This window comes from Accipiter gentilis, chromosome 11 (genome assembly GCF_929443795.1).
Source record: "Accipiter gentilis chromosome 11, bAccGen1.1, whole genome shotgun sequence".
Lineage (NCBI taxonomy): Eukaryota > Metazoa > Chordata > Aves > Accipitriformes > Accipitridae > Astur > Astur gentilis.
In genome coordinates this window covers 30,517,404-30,534,183 of record NC_064890.1, presented here as the reverse complement: position 1 = coordinate 30,534,183, position 16,780 = coordinate 30,517,404, and the positions used below count along the sequence as shown (strand labels likewise).

Sequence of the window (16,780 nt, the reverse complement as noted above, 5' to 3'; positions counted from 1 at the left end):
GTTATAACAAAATTAGATGACATAAAAACAAACCATCAAAGCTCAGTACTAAATTGATAAGTCCTTCTGATTTTGCTGTTCTCAAGCATTTGTTGAGCATGCCAGATTCAAGGAACAGATTTTATAAAAGCATTTCTTAACAACACTAATTAACACCGTCTGGACTCTCAATAGATCTAGACAGAGTATGTTTGAGATAATATACTTTAGAAACAGACTAAGATATTGTGGAACTCAAGTAGCCAGTAAAAGCTCATCAGTGGCCAGGAAAACGGAACTGAACTGAAAGACAAAACAGCCTCAAGAGAAGATGTGATCATGGACCTCTTTAATTTTCCAAATACAGTAACAATACTAGTCTACAACTGTGTATGCTAAAAGTTTTGCCTTAGGATTCGAATAGTATAATTACATCTACAAATTAAAGCGTCATCAAGATAGCTTTTAAAACTTTCTTAAAGAACAAAAAAAAAAATGAAGAATACACAAACAGGGCTTGTTCCCTTAACAGAAATAAGACAGGAAGAGGAATGCAAGGTTAGAAGATGCAATAGTACATAAAGAATTTTACTGGGACAAGCCTTATGGCTGTACCATGTTAAAGCAGTGCCATTCACACACTTGCTCTAACCCACTCAGGGGCTGCTACTGTTCTAAGAAAGAAAACTGCAAAGCAGAAAGAGGGGAAAGCAAATGGAACAAAAGACAAGAACCCACCAGGGAAAACTGTAGGAATCATCAGGGGCTGACTTCAGCTGTTTACTGTTAATTTAAGTCATAGCAAAAATTATTCCTAGCATCTAGTTTAACTAGAAAATATGGATATATACATATGCATACACAGTCAAGCGAAATTAGTATGCACCAATTAAGTAGAAAATTAATGACTTGCAACTGTAGTCTTAATGCATCAAGTGCATAAGCAAGTCATCATTCAGATTTAAATACTTGACTTAAATACTGACAGTTTTCTTGCTTCTATACAGGAAGTAGAATATTCATGTCCCAAAAAAACCTTTTAAAGTGTGAAGACACGCATTAGACAATTATATCAATATAGAAACTGTCTGCAAAGTAATATTTATTATTACTGTTTATTAAGAGCAATAAAAGTAACAACGAAAACTCTATTTTATTATTACATATACCTTAATAGAACAGAACTGATGTTATTGTGGACACCAACACAATTAGAAACAGTTATTTTTAATAGCAATTTCCAACAATAAAAAAAGCCTGAAAAAAAAAGTATAGTTCCATACTGTCCCAAACAAATAGCAAGTGATCACAAAAGAACATTTATCTCTAGCTTACTAAAGCTGACAGCAAAAATCCCTGTTGCCCAAAGTGGACACTGATCACACTAAGTTAGGTGCAAGTGAGGCATCACAGCTGCTACCAATCTTTAGGAATTCTGAAGGTCAAAAAGAACCCCAAGCATCACACTGATTTTTTTTGTCACTATCTGACATCAAATCTGGGCAAGTCATTCATTTCAACATTACAGATTCTCAATGTATCACCTGAAAAACATATTATTTAATTCTTAGTACATGTTAGGAAAATTATGAGCCTTTATCCATGGTTTTAAGATGAAAAATTATTTAGTTGAGAATAATCTAGTTATAAATTTACCCGATTTTTCTTTTATACAAAGCACTAAAGGAATACTAAGACACACTATCAAAATCACAATAATGGTTTAATGGTTTTATTTTCCATCTCATTTTAAAAGGTGCCATCCTAGAAATGCACTGCTAGGTCACAATGACAGCACCAATTTATATGCTAAATTAGAAGAATATTCCTTAAACATGTACATTGCCTACCACAACACAGTAACAAAAGAGACACACAGACCATGCCTTCTTTTTTAACAAAAGAATTTCAATATATATTGGAGCAACAGCAGTAAATTTGTACATACATATATCACTTATTTTTGATCCATCTACTCTAAATCCTTTGCAAATATTTTCAGAGCAAATTCAGAGTGTTTCTCCTTATAGATTCCACTCTGAGGGGCTAATGTCAAGAAGTCAGATAACTAATACTGAGTATCTATATCCTTTACAAATTCAACATCAAGTCTTTCTAAACTTGAAGGCTCAAATTTATTGAGATCTACAGTACTAAAACAGAAAACAAAAAAGAAATAGGATGCATTCAGCTCAAAATTACTTCAGGGTATGCTCAGCAGCTCTTTAATCAATACAGTCTATGGATTCTAAAGAGCTATCCAACACGCCCTAAAGAAGATGCAGACATTTCATCGGCTGAATCGTGTTCTCGGTTTCACTGACTATAACTAGGTCTCTGTAGACTGTAACAGGAGCCTAGAGATCCAGTTCACACACAGATCTTCAGTTTAGATGTCTTTAGAGCTGGATTCCAATCCTAAAGTCCATTTATTCATTATGAAGCCTTCTAAAATTAAACAAAAAGGAAATGCTAGGCATTGGCATATGCCTTAATCTTGGCATCTTACTCGTGACTACAGAAAGATACCTCCATCTACTCAGACTGCAGAGCCTGACAACATCCCCCCTACCCTGAAGATATACTTGCATGTTCTTTCAGGACCAATTCTTTTCTAATGAAGCACAATTAATCAGAGAAACAAGAGGTGATGAAGAGGAGCGAATGCTAAATTTAAATATAAAGCATGCAATGACCACTTTGGGGTTTGTTTGGGGTTTTTTGGGGGGGTGGTGGTTTTTTGGTTGGTTGGTTGTGGGTTTTTTTAAGTAAAGAGGAACAAGAGTGTAGTGTAGGTGAAGAACAGGCTTATATTAGTAGCTTGGGGTTTTCTTTAAGAAAACAAAGACCAATACTCAGTTTCTTGCTCTGCTTTTGAATATTCAAACTTAAATTTCCCTATCTTCTCAGGAGTCTGGACTGTCTCTTGAACTACAGCAATTGTCATTAAGATATTGTATAACATGCAAAGGGAATTACAATTATTACTATTATTTTTTTCCTTCTCTGGTTGTCTTTACAAAGACAAACAGTGGCTAACATTGCATCATGCAAGGATCCAACCCTGCTGAAAATACCTCACTGAACTTCACTCCTGTGGCAAAACACATGGGTCACAAGAATTAGAGAAAAGTTGTCTGCTGACATTCAGGATCACAGTTGCCAATGTGATATCTAAGTTTCTTTCTACTTTATACACCTATATTCTTTTAATCTATTCTTAGCATGTAAAGATGTTATATTTTCTTAGTAGAACTAGAATTGAGTGTCTAATAAGTCAAATGCAAGAACTGTTAACACACTGTGCTTTCTGCTTATAACTTGGTTCATCTCAGTTTCTATGGCATGCTTTCTTCAGAGAGAATCTATAACTATAGCAACAACAACAAAATTCTTTCATTACCTTTCAATGTTCAATGACTACATTCTAAATCTCATCAGTTCTTAATATTGCCTGAGAAAACTACAAGTTTACAATGGCCTAATGGCAACCTTATTCTTGCACTTTAATGTAAAGTTCAGCTATTAAACCATACCTTCCCTGTTTTACCAAGTACCTTCTTTTTTCCTTGTTTTTCTGAAGCACAGACTTTTCCACATGGTGACATGCTACCCACATTATTAACAACTCCAATAGAAAAATCAAACCCTTTCAAAGTATTCGATACTACGGTTGATCAGAAAAATCAGTAACTGAAAATTTGCCAAGTCACTATCACAAAATCAAAGTGTTTTATGCATGTTCGTAAAAATTACATCCTCTTATCAGTAACGTATAAAACCTCAAAATTTAATGATAACATTCTGTATAAACTCTGCAGCAATATACAGTTAGATTCATATTAATACATTAAAAATAATCTCACTAAAAAATGCCACAATATTTCATTTATATGCTGTGGTTCTTTGCAGGCCAGTAAAAGTAAGAAGCTAGGCAAGCTGTGAGCTCAAATATGCTGTATTTTTTCTGAATGTTGCTAACTATTTTGGATCAGAGCATCCTACCCAGAGGCAGCTGCTTCTTGCACTAGTCTGGAGCTGGACTAGGAAGGGAGCTGCTATACTTTAGCTTCCCAAAGCCTTACTACTTCTTTTTGTAGATACTTGCCCCACCTCGGTATCTGCAATTGCAATTCAGTTTAACCGTGATACTTCAATAAATGTTTCTGTTGAAACAGCTGAATGTATGAAATGGGTAACAACAAACAAAAAAAGGCTGTGGAAAAAGAGATATCCAGTCAATTAAAAAAAATTGATCAGATAATGTTGCTTCTAGTCCTCCAACAATCTTTCAAAGCAGCTATTTCAATTGCATGAACCTGAGGTTACAAAAAAAGAAATAGATATATACACTACATTTGCAGGTCCACCTGATAAGAAACTGTTAGTCCTAAGAAAAACATTGGAACAAAAATTCTAACATTAAATCTCAATTTTGCTATTTTTACTCTCTTCAGATGAACTGTTTGTTTAAGAGGCTATAAAGATCACTTCCTTTATGTTAATTTACATCAGATGGACAATGAACACTGTATTAGAATCCACATAAAGCCACATTTTTGGAGCAATTGTACCTATGACCTTGTACTTAACATTATACATTCAAAGGGTCTCATTAAAACAAGGAGGATTACCCACCTGAGGAAAGCTTGGTACACAAAGGGCTTGCAAAACTGATGTTTGAGGTAAAAAGCAACAAAGTCCAAAGAAACAAACCCCAAAAATTCTAATACCATAAGCAATGAATTGAATAAAGTCATGTATATCCCTATAATTCTATTCTTAATCAAAGAACTTTGTTTCAGGAAATAAACTATCATGGACAGTTCCTTAAGTTTATCTGTGCTATTAACAAGTTTCTTTTTTTTTTTTTTACTGCATTTTTCTACTGGACCACAAGACAACGACTTAGGAAAACAATAAACAAATGACACAGCTAGGTTGTGACAGACCTTAAGGTGCTGCTACGCACAACTTTTGACCCGCACTTTCGTCAGACTTGAGCAGAAGAGTGTGCGTATCCAGGCTCCACAAATCTACTATCGCCAGTAAGCTTTGGCATCATTGCAGTGTGCAAACTGCAGTAGCTGGGGAGCGCAGACACTTTCTCCTCTCATGCATCATCTTTCTGATGGAGGCTGTTCATTTCATGCATGTGTCAGCCACGGCCTAAAGACGTCTGAACTATCCCACCCATTTGTACTGAATAAAAATTGTACATCACACCGTACCATTGTGCACCAAGACCAACTAGCTTTGGTTTAACTCTGTGATAACCTGGTTGTATTGCTTCCAGGTCTAGTCTAGAAAGACCATATAAATATCCAGCTTGGACACCCCTGCATTCCAGAGTTCATATCTGTGCTAAAGATATACCTTGCATTTAATCTGTTCTTGTGAAAACTCTCTCGGTTTCAGCTTTTCCAACATGTTGAGAGGTTCCTGTTTGTTTCTTGGGAGGGTTTTTTGTTGTGGTTTTGTTGTCATGGGGGTATCTGTTTGTTTGTTTTGTAGATGGCTGCAAACTACCTTCACAAAGTTCATCTTGTCATTCCCCCCATGCCCTAGAAAGCAGTTTGGATTCACAGCAACACACTTCTTCAAGGTTTGCCTGTAATGGGATGAGGAAGTTCACACATAATAAAGCAGCTGCAAACAGATACTGGAGTCAGGAATCAATAACTAAAGGTCAGATCACAGCAAGCATGTGACAAACAGCTCTAGAATTTGTGCTTTCATGTGAACATGAAATCCAATCCATTTGCTTTCATACCACCACTACTGCCATAACCTTGTTTTCAGCAATCCATAACACCCAAATTATTTTCTGTCAAGGTCTGAAGCTCTCTCCTAAATCTATCACCTGCTGTGGCATTCACTGGCATGAACACAGAAACGTGCCCTGATGAACATTTAATTCTCAGAAATGACAGTAAACTGTGTTTTGGTGACTAATGTCCAAAATGCAGCCAGAATGAAGTGTCAGTATTTAGCACCTAACACTGTAAAAACAGTTGCTTATATATGATTTCATTAACAACAAAAATCAATTTACTCAGTATAATCTTCCTTCAAAGCACTGGTTAGTTTTCTTGCCCAACTACAAAGCACAGGCATAATTTTGTCAAATTCAGTCCAAATTCCACATGGTTCCCCAAATTCCTATTGCCATATGTAAGATGACAAGTAGTACACAGTCATCGCTTTGTACATATTCTGAGTAACACTTTTTACCCTATTAAAAGGCTTAGAGCAGTAGCTTATATTTCTTTTTGTGTATCTGTACGCTTTCTTATCTAGAGAGGTTTTTGCTTTGAAGCCTAGTCTTTCATTTCTCTTGTGGCCAGTCTTAAAGCAGATGTTTGTTGCCTCCAGAACATGTTCCTTCTATCATGAGGACAGCTAAGAATAGAGTGGCCAACAACCGGCAGAAAAGTATGAATAGGAGCCTTCTGACCAGAAGGTGATGTCCCACTGTACTGGGTTTGCATGGCCAGGTTTTAGGAGTGAGGGAGGGCTACAGGGGTGGCTTCTGTGAGAAGCTGCTAGAAGCTTCCCCCATGTCTGACAGAGCCAATGCCAGCCAGCTCCAGGACGGACCCACCGCTGGCCGAGGCTGAGTTCATCAGCAACGGTAGTAGTGCCTCTGGGAGAACAGATTTAAGAAGGGGAAAAAGTTGCTGTGCAACAGCAACTGCAGCCGGAGAAAGGAGTGAGAAGATGTGAGAGCAACAGCCCCGCAGACCCCCAGGTCAGTGCAGAAGGCAGGCAGGAGAAGCTCCAGGCACTGGAGCAGAGATTCCCCTGCAGCCCGTGGGGAAGACCACGGTGAGGCAGGCTGTCCCCCTGCAGCCCAGGGAGGTCCACGGGGGAGCAGATCACCTGCAGCCCAGGGAGAGAGGACTCCACGCCAGAGCAGGGGGATGCCCAAAGGAGGCTGGGACCCCATGGGGACCCCATGCCAGAGCAGGGTCCTGGCAGGACCCCTGGAGAGAGAAGCCCAGGCTGGAGCAGGTTTTCTGGCAGGACTTGTGACCCCGCAGGGGACCCACGCTGGAGCAGTCTGTGCCTGAAGGACTGCAGCCCGGGGAAGGGACCCACGCTGGAGCAGTTCGGGAAGAACTGCAGCCTGTGGGGAGGACCCACGTTGGAGAAGTTCATGGAGGACTGTCTCCTGTGGGAGGGACCCCACGCTGGAGCAGGGGAAGAGTGAGGAGTCCTGCCCCTGAGGAGGAAGGAGCGGCAGAGACAACGGGCAAGGAACTGACCCCAACCCCTTTTCCCCGTCCCCCTGCACTGCTGGCAGGGAGGAGGTAGAGAAAAATCAGGAGTGAAGTTGAGCCTGGGCAGAAGGGGTGGGTGGGAGGAAGGAGTTTTAAGATTTGGTTTAATTTCTCACTACCCTTTTCCAACTTGACTGCTAATAAATTAAATGAATTTTCCCAAAATCAAGTCTGTTTTGCCCATGATGTTAATTGCCGAGTGATCTCTCCCTGTCCTTATCTTGGCACATGAGCCTTTTGTTATTTTTTCTCTCCCCTGTCCAGTTGAGAAGAGTGATAAGAGTGCCTTGTTAGGCACCTGGCATCCAGCCCGAGTCAAACTACCACTGCACAAGCATTTAATGGTTCAATCTTCCTGGCATATTCCTCAACCAGAACTTACAACGCTCTTGCACTAACACTGCTCTCCTCCCGTGCTCATATTTATTAAGTGCATAGTGGTTCCATTACCATTCACTCCCATGTTCTCTCTCGGCTAGAAATGTGCTGGGAGTACAAATAATTACTGAATATTTTAAAATTCACAGGTTATCAGGGTGCTCTCAGAATTTAAGCTCTAGGACAAACAGAAAAAAAAATGATTCCAGGATCAGCTCCCAGCTGAAAAAAGAGGTCAGACAAACCCTAAGCGGATGCGAGATAGGTTTGACCGTTTCACTGAAGAACAGTCACCTCCTTATTGAAGTACAGGCTGCTTTTATAAAAAGACACTTAATTTACTGACCAAGGGCAGCCCTCCAGTCTCGTGTACCTAGAAGAATTCATCTCAAACATTACAGAGCAAGCAACTGTTCTAAGTTCTGAATATGCACTGATTAGGAGAGAGGAAAATAGAGATACTGAAAAATGACCTTTAGGTCACAGAACTAACATTCATTTTGTATGCATACATGTATGTACGTTCCTACACAAACAAAACCAACTGAAATAGGTAAACAAGATGGAGAAATACATATTACTTAAACCTAAAACAAAACTACAAACTATTAAGTATAGAAATCTGATTTCAGAAAGAAGCAAACAGTTATCCTGAATCAAGACTATCTTCTGCTTGCTTCTAAATATGAAATTTCTTACCTGGTTCAAAACATAGAGAGTATATTGACAAAACTTATGTAAAATCAGTATTCCAGTGAAAAATTATGTGGTACCTGATGGGCCGATTTTCTTTACTGTCAAAGAGTGAGAAGATTACTTCAAGTTCCTCTCCCAGATTGGAGCACATTAGACTCTTCATCTGAACAAAAAGATGGTGGCTGCTAGCTGGTACTGGTGTATCTTTTTTTCGATGACGATGCTCCATCTAAAAATACCACAAACAACAGACAGCCAGTTTGAATTAACTGTAAAAATCTCAAAACAAAAAGAGTAAAAAATGTAATGCTGAACTACTTTCTTAATCCCAATTTCTACATTTTAAGTTCAGCATTAACTTGTAATAGGCCTTTTGGGGGTTTTTCTTTTGGTTTGGCTTGGTTTGGGTTCTTTTGTATCTGAGAAGGAGCACAGGAGGAAAGGACTTTCCCAGTGTTGCACTGCATCATAATTATCTCTAGGAGAAAAACAGTAACCTCTAGAAGTTAACCTTTTTTCTACTCTGAAAATTCTAAGCCACTTTAAAGCTTTTGCTGTAACAATATAGTATTTCATAGCTGGTTTAAATGGTTAATGATCTGATAGTCTGGTATTCAAACACACAAAAATGCTTTTGTAGAAGACTAAATACCAGTATTTTAAGATGGAAAAAAATCACATCTGTATTTTATGATCTTTGGCAGTCTCCTATATAGAAGCTACTAAATTCTCTTGATTTGACTTCACAGTTTATACATTCAACATTTCAATCACCCATTAAGAGTAGGACAATATTAAGTTTTACTATTTCTCTCTTACACTGTACCAAAAATAATTTTAAACAGCAGTCTTCCTAAGCTACTTAGCCTTCAAACTTAGGTTATCTTGGGCTTTTTCCCCTCCCCCCCCTCTATTTTTAAAAGTGCACTCCATGAGTTCCATTATTAGTTTTCTGGGTTATTGTTCCTCTGTATGTTTCTTCTTATGATTAATGGTTCCTCACTGTATTTCATCTAGTGCTTCAACAGGATTCCATAAGATTACATATGACTTTGAAACTGCCCAAAGGTATACTGATTCTAGCATGAAGAAATTACTACAAGGCTTGACATTAGATACTTATGTTGATAACTTGTAAAAATTATCAAAAATTTATTATAATTTCAGGTCCACAGAAAATTGTAGCAATTGTATTTCTGCTTTATTCTGTATTTAAATACAAAAGTAAACATAAATAAAATTTAGTTTAAAAAAAGCTTAGTCTTAAGCAAGTAAGGCTCAGAACTGTGTATCTCTAACAGCTGTAGTACTTAAAAATGAGCCAAAGTCCACATAAATGAATTGGCAAGTTTTCTTAGAGCTCATTGGAGATTAAATCAGAGTAAGAAATAAGAAACCAGTGCTGGTTTTAGTAAATCAAGATGGGCTTTTATGCCCAAAGGAGAGCTTTTCTTTTCAGTTTAACTGCTATTTACATTAATATATTAGAAAAGACCAATAGCCCAGTATGATTAATTGTGACAATACTTGTACCATAAGTATATTATTTTATTTCCACAAATCTTATCTAACAGGACTCAAGGGCCACGTAAAGCTCCAATCGAAAAGAGTCTCATAAGCTTTTATTGATGATTCATGTTAACAGTCACAGTTTTAATGAAATATCAGAAAACAAGACTTTTAACAAATAACATGTAAAACAAACGTGTGCACACACACATTTGATATCAAAGCATCTCGTACTGATGTAGAAATGACATAACTCTTCAAAAGAAAACTTCTTTCCTCATAGTAAAACTCATTACATTATGAAATGCCAGTTTATTTGATCAAAAAAAGTACTCTTGGTTAAGTAGAAGAAAGCTGCCATCAAAACATCAGTATGTCATTTGATTGCAAAAGTACCAAGTATTATATTCACATACCAGCCTGTAGAGCTCCGTAATGCTGATCTCTTCAGGATCCACCATAGCATATTCTTTTCTTGGAACTAAGTCAAGCCCCAGTTGTCTGTATGAGGAATGGAATAATAGTGAGTAGTTTCTACATACAGATGAAACAAATTAACTTATTGCTTCTATTTACATTTAACAGAAACATTTGAACAAACAATGGACATGTTAATTGGTACTCTACAGTTGGTTCTGGTTTTGTTTTATTGTATTTTGGCTGTATCCACCATTCACAGATGATTCCTCCCCTTTCTTAACTTTGTAACATTAATAGAATACATTTTTCCACAGTTTTAAAATCTGTTTCACATTGTGTACAATGTACAATGGATATTGCCCTTTGTACTATTGTGGACATTGCACAGTGTGAATTGTGCTAGTATTGTCAATTTGAATGACAAACATGGAAAAGAAGATAAAAAGAAAATCCATCACATGCCAAAATATCAGCTAAATTTTAATATGGCCTGGATGGCATCAAAGCTGCTTGGCTGTATCCCAGAAACAAAATAATGAAATTAATTTGAATCCACAGAAATAAGACTTATTTTCAGCACAGCAGCAAGCAATGAACATTAGGAACACATATGGGGCAGTCATGCTGAATTCAGAAAAATTTGAAATTAGAAAGTTTTTTAAAAATATGTTTTTAAAGAGTAGGAACTGACCACTTCAAAAATCATCACAATTCCATTCCGTTAGCACAAAATTCTAAGCAGACGGTTAATGATACACAGTTAATCACAGGTCTTCCACTATGTTAGGTATTTAGGCTTTCTGATAGCAGTAGTTGGAGAAACCCCTGAAATTCAGTTAATTCTACTATTGAATATTGCTGCATTTAGTCAGAGTTTAACTGAATAAACATAGGCTAAAGACAAGACTTTGGAAACAGCACCAAAATGCCAAAAGGTATTTTAACATTTTTCTCGCTTTCAGATAAAAGAAAGATGCAGACCATAGTAGCAACATGTATGTTAGAGATGCCCCAGTAGGAAATAAATTGTGTTACACAAGTCAAAAAGGAAACAATGTCAGCCAATATAGTTTCAGTTAAGACAACAGAGCTATGCTAACTGCGTCACATTGGAATCTGGCCAGGTGTGTTTTAAAAAGACGTAAAAAGATGCTGCAGATATTCCAGTGCAATTCTCTTCTAGACAGTGCCACTGCTATGTAAAATAAAGTGAGATAAAAAAGCAAAAATTAAATGACAAGTCACTTTTCACTGTTAAAACACAGTGGATAGAAAAACAATGAAGGAGAAAGTCCATTTAAAAATAAGGTAACGCTTGTTAAATTTGTTCCCTTATTTCAACATTCTACAATGAGCTTAAAGCTGTGGCATTATAATTGGACTACAGTATTTTCATTTATTATTATATTTACTCACTCATTGCCCCAATCCAGACGAGCAGTGATGTGTCGCTTGACATCCTTCATTCGATCATGGGTGAGATGGCCAACGAGGACCTGCCTTCGCAGATCTAGGATTTCATTCATTATGTGCCACAGTCGGTGAAAGAGATCCCCCTCATTCCTCTGTGAGGTAAAAATATAATTGCCTCTATATCACCTGTATAAGCTGACAAGCCTAATAAATACAGATATGGTGGGGAAATAAAGAAAACTCCTTCCTTATTCCCCTACTTAGTCTTTTTTCTCATCATCCCATTTTACCTGCCTGCATGTGTGTATGCAGACAAAAATCAGGGTTTCGGAGCTTACCACAGACACTATCTTTGCACCACACTCATTCCAAAATCTCACTCCAACTCATGCCTCATGTTAACAAAGTCTGATTTACGTGACAGATATAACAAAAATTGTTTCATGCTATAGCACACTCTTATTCCAAGAGCATGTTCATTCTGTGCTGCTGTCTCATCCAGACTGAATGTGATGATGTAATTCAAGACTGTTTGAACTCATACACATAAGGGGATGAAAAGGCAATAGCTCCTAGCATTCAAACTCTGAACCACAGAGCGTTAATGTTCTTTCAAGTTTTTCCTGCATGGATATAACTGTACACACTATTGTTTAACCATAAATAAATAGTATCACAGACAGAATCCTGTCCAGACAGTTCTTCCTCATCTAACTGTAAAGAGAAATTATGTGAATATGATTACTTTTTAAAACCACATCCTCCTACTCTAATTATATACCAGTTAGGGACATAAGCAATTTCCCATAACAGTTTCCTCCTAAACAGAAGTTTTTAACTCTTCCTTCACCAATTCTAAGTAGTTTTACCCGATATAGCTTTTCAGAGAAACTTTAGCTTGAGGAAGTTACTGCGACCTCCATTTAAATGATGCATCACATGAAGTTGAAAAAACATTCCTATTCAGATTTGTTCTGCTAATTCTTGCCAAAAAAACCCAAAGCCAATTTCCCTTTTCCTTCTTCGTATGAACACATGGCATAAAAACAAAGTACAGGTACTTCTGCTGCATAAATGCTATGAAAACCTAAAATTCACTTAAAAGCACCATTACTCTCTATCAATAACTTTTATATTTCAAGGGCTCTGACAAACCACTGTTTGATAAATCTGCTCTCTTTGTTTCACATTCATTCACTTCAGAAGCTCACTAAAATGGGCATTAATTTATTGTTTGTCTTGGCTTCCTGTCTGGAAAAAAAAAAGAAAGCCAGCGTATTTTGAACACGCAAAAACAGCGACAGTGAAGAAAAAAAAAGTTGCCAAAAAAGAAACAACTTCAGTAAGAACAATAGGAATATACGAAGTTTATAAGTAAAAGAAAACACAAAAAAAAGGTCATACAAATACACCTTGAATTAGGAGCTAGAGACAAAAAAGACTTTATAGGAACATTATAGAGGACTAGGCTGACAGTATGTTTTCACAGTCTTCCATCAGACACTAGTGTATAAAGATTTCATTTCTACAGTTAAAAAAATCAAACTGAATAAACACTAATTCAGGTGCATCTTTTTTTTCGGTATCTGCTGATAAGCTCTACTGAAGTAAATTATTCATGTGAATGCAAGAGTCATGCTAATGTTTAACAACACTATTAAGCTCAAAATAACGTTTTCAGGCATCCTTTCTTTTCCAAAGCTTTAGAATTTGTCTATGAATTGCTTGCATCTCAAAGTGCTGAGTGGATCTGCAAGCAACTGTGAGCGCATTATAGATTTAGGTCTCTATACTGAGGGATCATATTCTTGTTCCTTTTGTTACAGAAGCAGCCAATGTACTAACATACTTAATAATATACACAAAGCAATCACACTTGTATGTGCTTCAGACATTCAAGAAAACTACTTCCCATTATAATTTAGAGAAATTTCAAGCAAGCTTTGAAGAAACAGTTTCTTGTTTCTCAAGAACCAGTTCATACTGATTAATTACAATTTCACTGTTAAGTTTAAAATGATACTCTATTACTGAGAATCCAACAGAAGGAAATACTTGATTTTGTAGGCTCTCGTATAAAAGCTTTCTCTAAGCAAATTAGCAACTGCTCCAACTACAGGTTTCAGAAAGGTCACCTGGTTCTGAACAGCCTCTCTGAACACAATCCACACAATCATCACAAAAAGGTAGCAGACTGGCTACTTGTGTACCATCCTGACTTGTAGGAGGTCTATTGGCACCGCTCATTGCTGTTTCTTACATAGCAGAAGCAGCCCCTGTATCAGCAGAAAGTAGCTCATCTTCTCACAATTTAAGTCATAATTATCAACTCAGCAATGAGTTAAGATGAGGGGTTGGGGACTATGTAGATGGCAAGTGAACAGGTTTTGATTACATTTATTTGTGCACATGCTGCAAAGTCCAAACCATGGTTTGGTTGTAATGTAGATTAGAATATCAAATGTTAAAAAGAGAAGACAATCATGATGCAAGTCACAATTTAAAACAAAAATATTTTAGTTAAACCTTTAAAGACACAACTCTACAGTCAAAACAAAGTAAGAAAAAGGGTTCAGTTAACAGAGGAAATGGAAGTAGGCATGGAAAAATGAAATTATAGCAATCGTGTCTTAGATTATGATGTGCAAAAAAAACCCCAAAACTTAAGAGATGCAGAACAGTCAGCGAAGGCTGAATTCCAGTCAGAATAAGGAGAGATATTGAACAGGTTTATCTGTGTTGTGAATATACCAAAACAAAACAATTTCTACCTATGGTGGTAGCCAATGAAGAGAAGGAAATGGTAGGATTTCTTACAGTGAAAAAGTCACTGGTCTAAAACCTCTCACAAGAAAGGGAGACTGCAGCGAGATTAATGGCAGTGAAAAACAGTCTAGGGAGCTTCTGTCCAAGGTCCTATTGATACTGCACAACATTTAGATAAATAAGGTGAAATAATCCCACATCTGTCTGATTTACATAAAAGCTGCTTAAATGACTGGTGACTCAAAACAGGACTATAAATAGGAAACCATCAGGTGGCTGAGTTTGAAAGTTTTCTCTATGCAAAAAAAGTTTGCCTACCCTAATTAAAAAAAACAACAACAAAAAACAACAAAAACCAACCCACAAACATTTTTATTGATATAATCTTTGCTTCAACTGAAGTTATTAAGAAAGGTAATTACAGAATTGGAGACGTAACATCTACAGAGTGAGCACAATAGAGCAATGGAGTGAGAAATGGAAATTGTAGAAATAACACACACCACGGGTGTTCTTTGAGAAAGACAAAATACTTGCTTATTGCTACTTTGTGTTTGGTGCTCACACAACTGCTACTGGAAGACTATATCCAGTTCTTAGTCCAGAAATGCAACAGAAAGTACAAGATGGGTTCAGAAAACAGGAATAGTTAAGGCTAAAAAACATGATTTAAAGTGAAATTTGAGAAGATGAATGTACTAAGATAATTAAACAGAAAGGTAAGACTGTAAGTATCCATTAAAGTGAAAGAATTTCATAGAGGGGCATTCTGTAGGGAGTTGTAATAGAATTACTAAGACTGATAATGAATGAAATATGAAAATGTATACATAAGTACAAGAAGAAATGACAGAACAAGGAAAGGTAGGCACTAATAACCATAGAACACCCTAAGTGCAATTTCATTCAAACAAGGAGAGAAACAAACTGACCTGAAGATGTCAAGGAGAGGGAGAAAAAGACCAGAACCACAAAATATCCAGATAAGAAAAACAAGAGAACTACGAAACCTGTGACTTTTAAGTAAAACTTATGAAGTGTGAGATAAGGAAGAAGTTCAAAACCCGAATCCACTTCTGTAATGTGTGGTAGGTAAATCCAAAATCAGTTCACTATTGCTAATCAAGAACCACTCCCCAGCCTCCCTCAGCAATGGGGCTCAACAGCTGGCATGCCTTGATCTCCGTGTCATATACAAGAGATCCTGGGCAATTAACACAGCCACATCTCAGCGCTTCTTAGCGTGTGGATGCGAGAGAAAAGAAAAACATATGAGAAAATAAGTATAATTCAAATAAACTTGCTAAGAGATTTTCAATAATAGACTGTATTTCTATATTTCAATAAAATACCAATATTGTTTATTACACTTGTTTCCAACATTTCAGTTTAGCAGACAAAGGAATCCTTAGATCCAACAGCTACACGATGAAACTGGACAAGACTCAATCAACAAGCTGCTAAAGCTTAGCAGTGGTAGCCGTGAATGATTGGAACAGAGAGATGTATTTAGTCCATAATTAGAACAGTTAAACCAAACTGAATGCTTTTTTTCTGAAATATATGCTTAAACTAAACTAAAGCATCCAAACAAGTGTGTCTTTTGTTGGCATTAAATCAAAGCAACATCATTCAGGGTACTTGCCACATAGAGTTGTTTCCACATCGTTCCCCAGTCTCTTAAAGTTGATGTCATTTCTGTAATAACAGAATCTTCTGTTGGAATAACCATTTCAAATTGTCTGTAACACGCAGAAGAACACATGATATTACACAAGCATTACAAATCCCATTACAGTTACTAATATAAAGACTTCCTCCTGCCAACAGTTACGTCTATCAACCTACATGGGTGCTCCTTCAGCCCATGACACTTTTTATTTGTACATTTCATTTAATGCCCATGGAAAAGTCTTGGGTGAAAATAATTTAATCCCCATGGTAAGTCTTGGTCCTAGAGAAGTAAAGATGAGTCTTTTACTATGAGATAAGCATGTCAAAAAAACTACTTTTACAGCAGAGTAATTCCCACAGTTTCCAAAGGGATCTTGCCACTTTAGCTTAGACTCGAAACCAGTGATTGCTGCCACTCTTTTTTACAACTCCGTTTATAGAAATAAGATAGAAAATGCCATTCCTTCAACTGAAAGAGGATATAAAAACTCAAAAGAAAACTAGTACAGTGTCAGTGAGTTCTTGCCTATTTGATGCTGGCCAAGAAAAAGCTGGGTTAACTTGGTCAAGACCAAACTCTGCACCACACCATCACTTTACACACCATCATCACTACCACTTCATTCTCACATACAGTACATTTCAAGGGTTTGCATTCACGC

General features: G+C 37.0%; 1 protein-coding gene across 5 annotated transcripts in view; it reads right to left on the bottom strand.

Moving 5' to 3' along the window:
• DOCK4 (dedicator of cytokinesis 4) overlaps positions 1-16,780 on the bottom strand; it is a 251,486-nt gene that overhangs the window by 141,746 nt on the left and 92,960 nt on the right. For all 5 annotated transcript variants that reach the window (XM_049814215.1, XM_049814218.1, XM_049814217.1 and 2 more), the window contains exons 5-8: positions 16,090-16,186; positions 11,682-11,830; positions 10,262-10,346; positions 8,414-8,565 (exon numbers count right to left, since the gene is read on the bottom strand). In XM_049814215.1, coding sequence (XP_049670172.1) covers positions 8,414-8,565; positions 10,262-10,346; positions 11,682-11,830; positions 16,090-16,186 — 483 coding nt within the window. The remainder of the gene's footprint in view (positions 1-8,413; positions 8,566-10,261; positions 10,347-11,681; positions 11,831-16,089; positions 16,187-16,780) is intronic.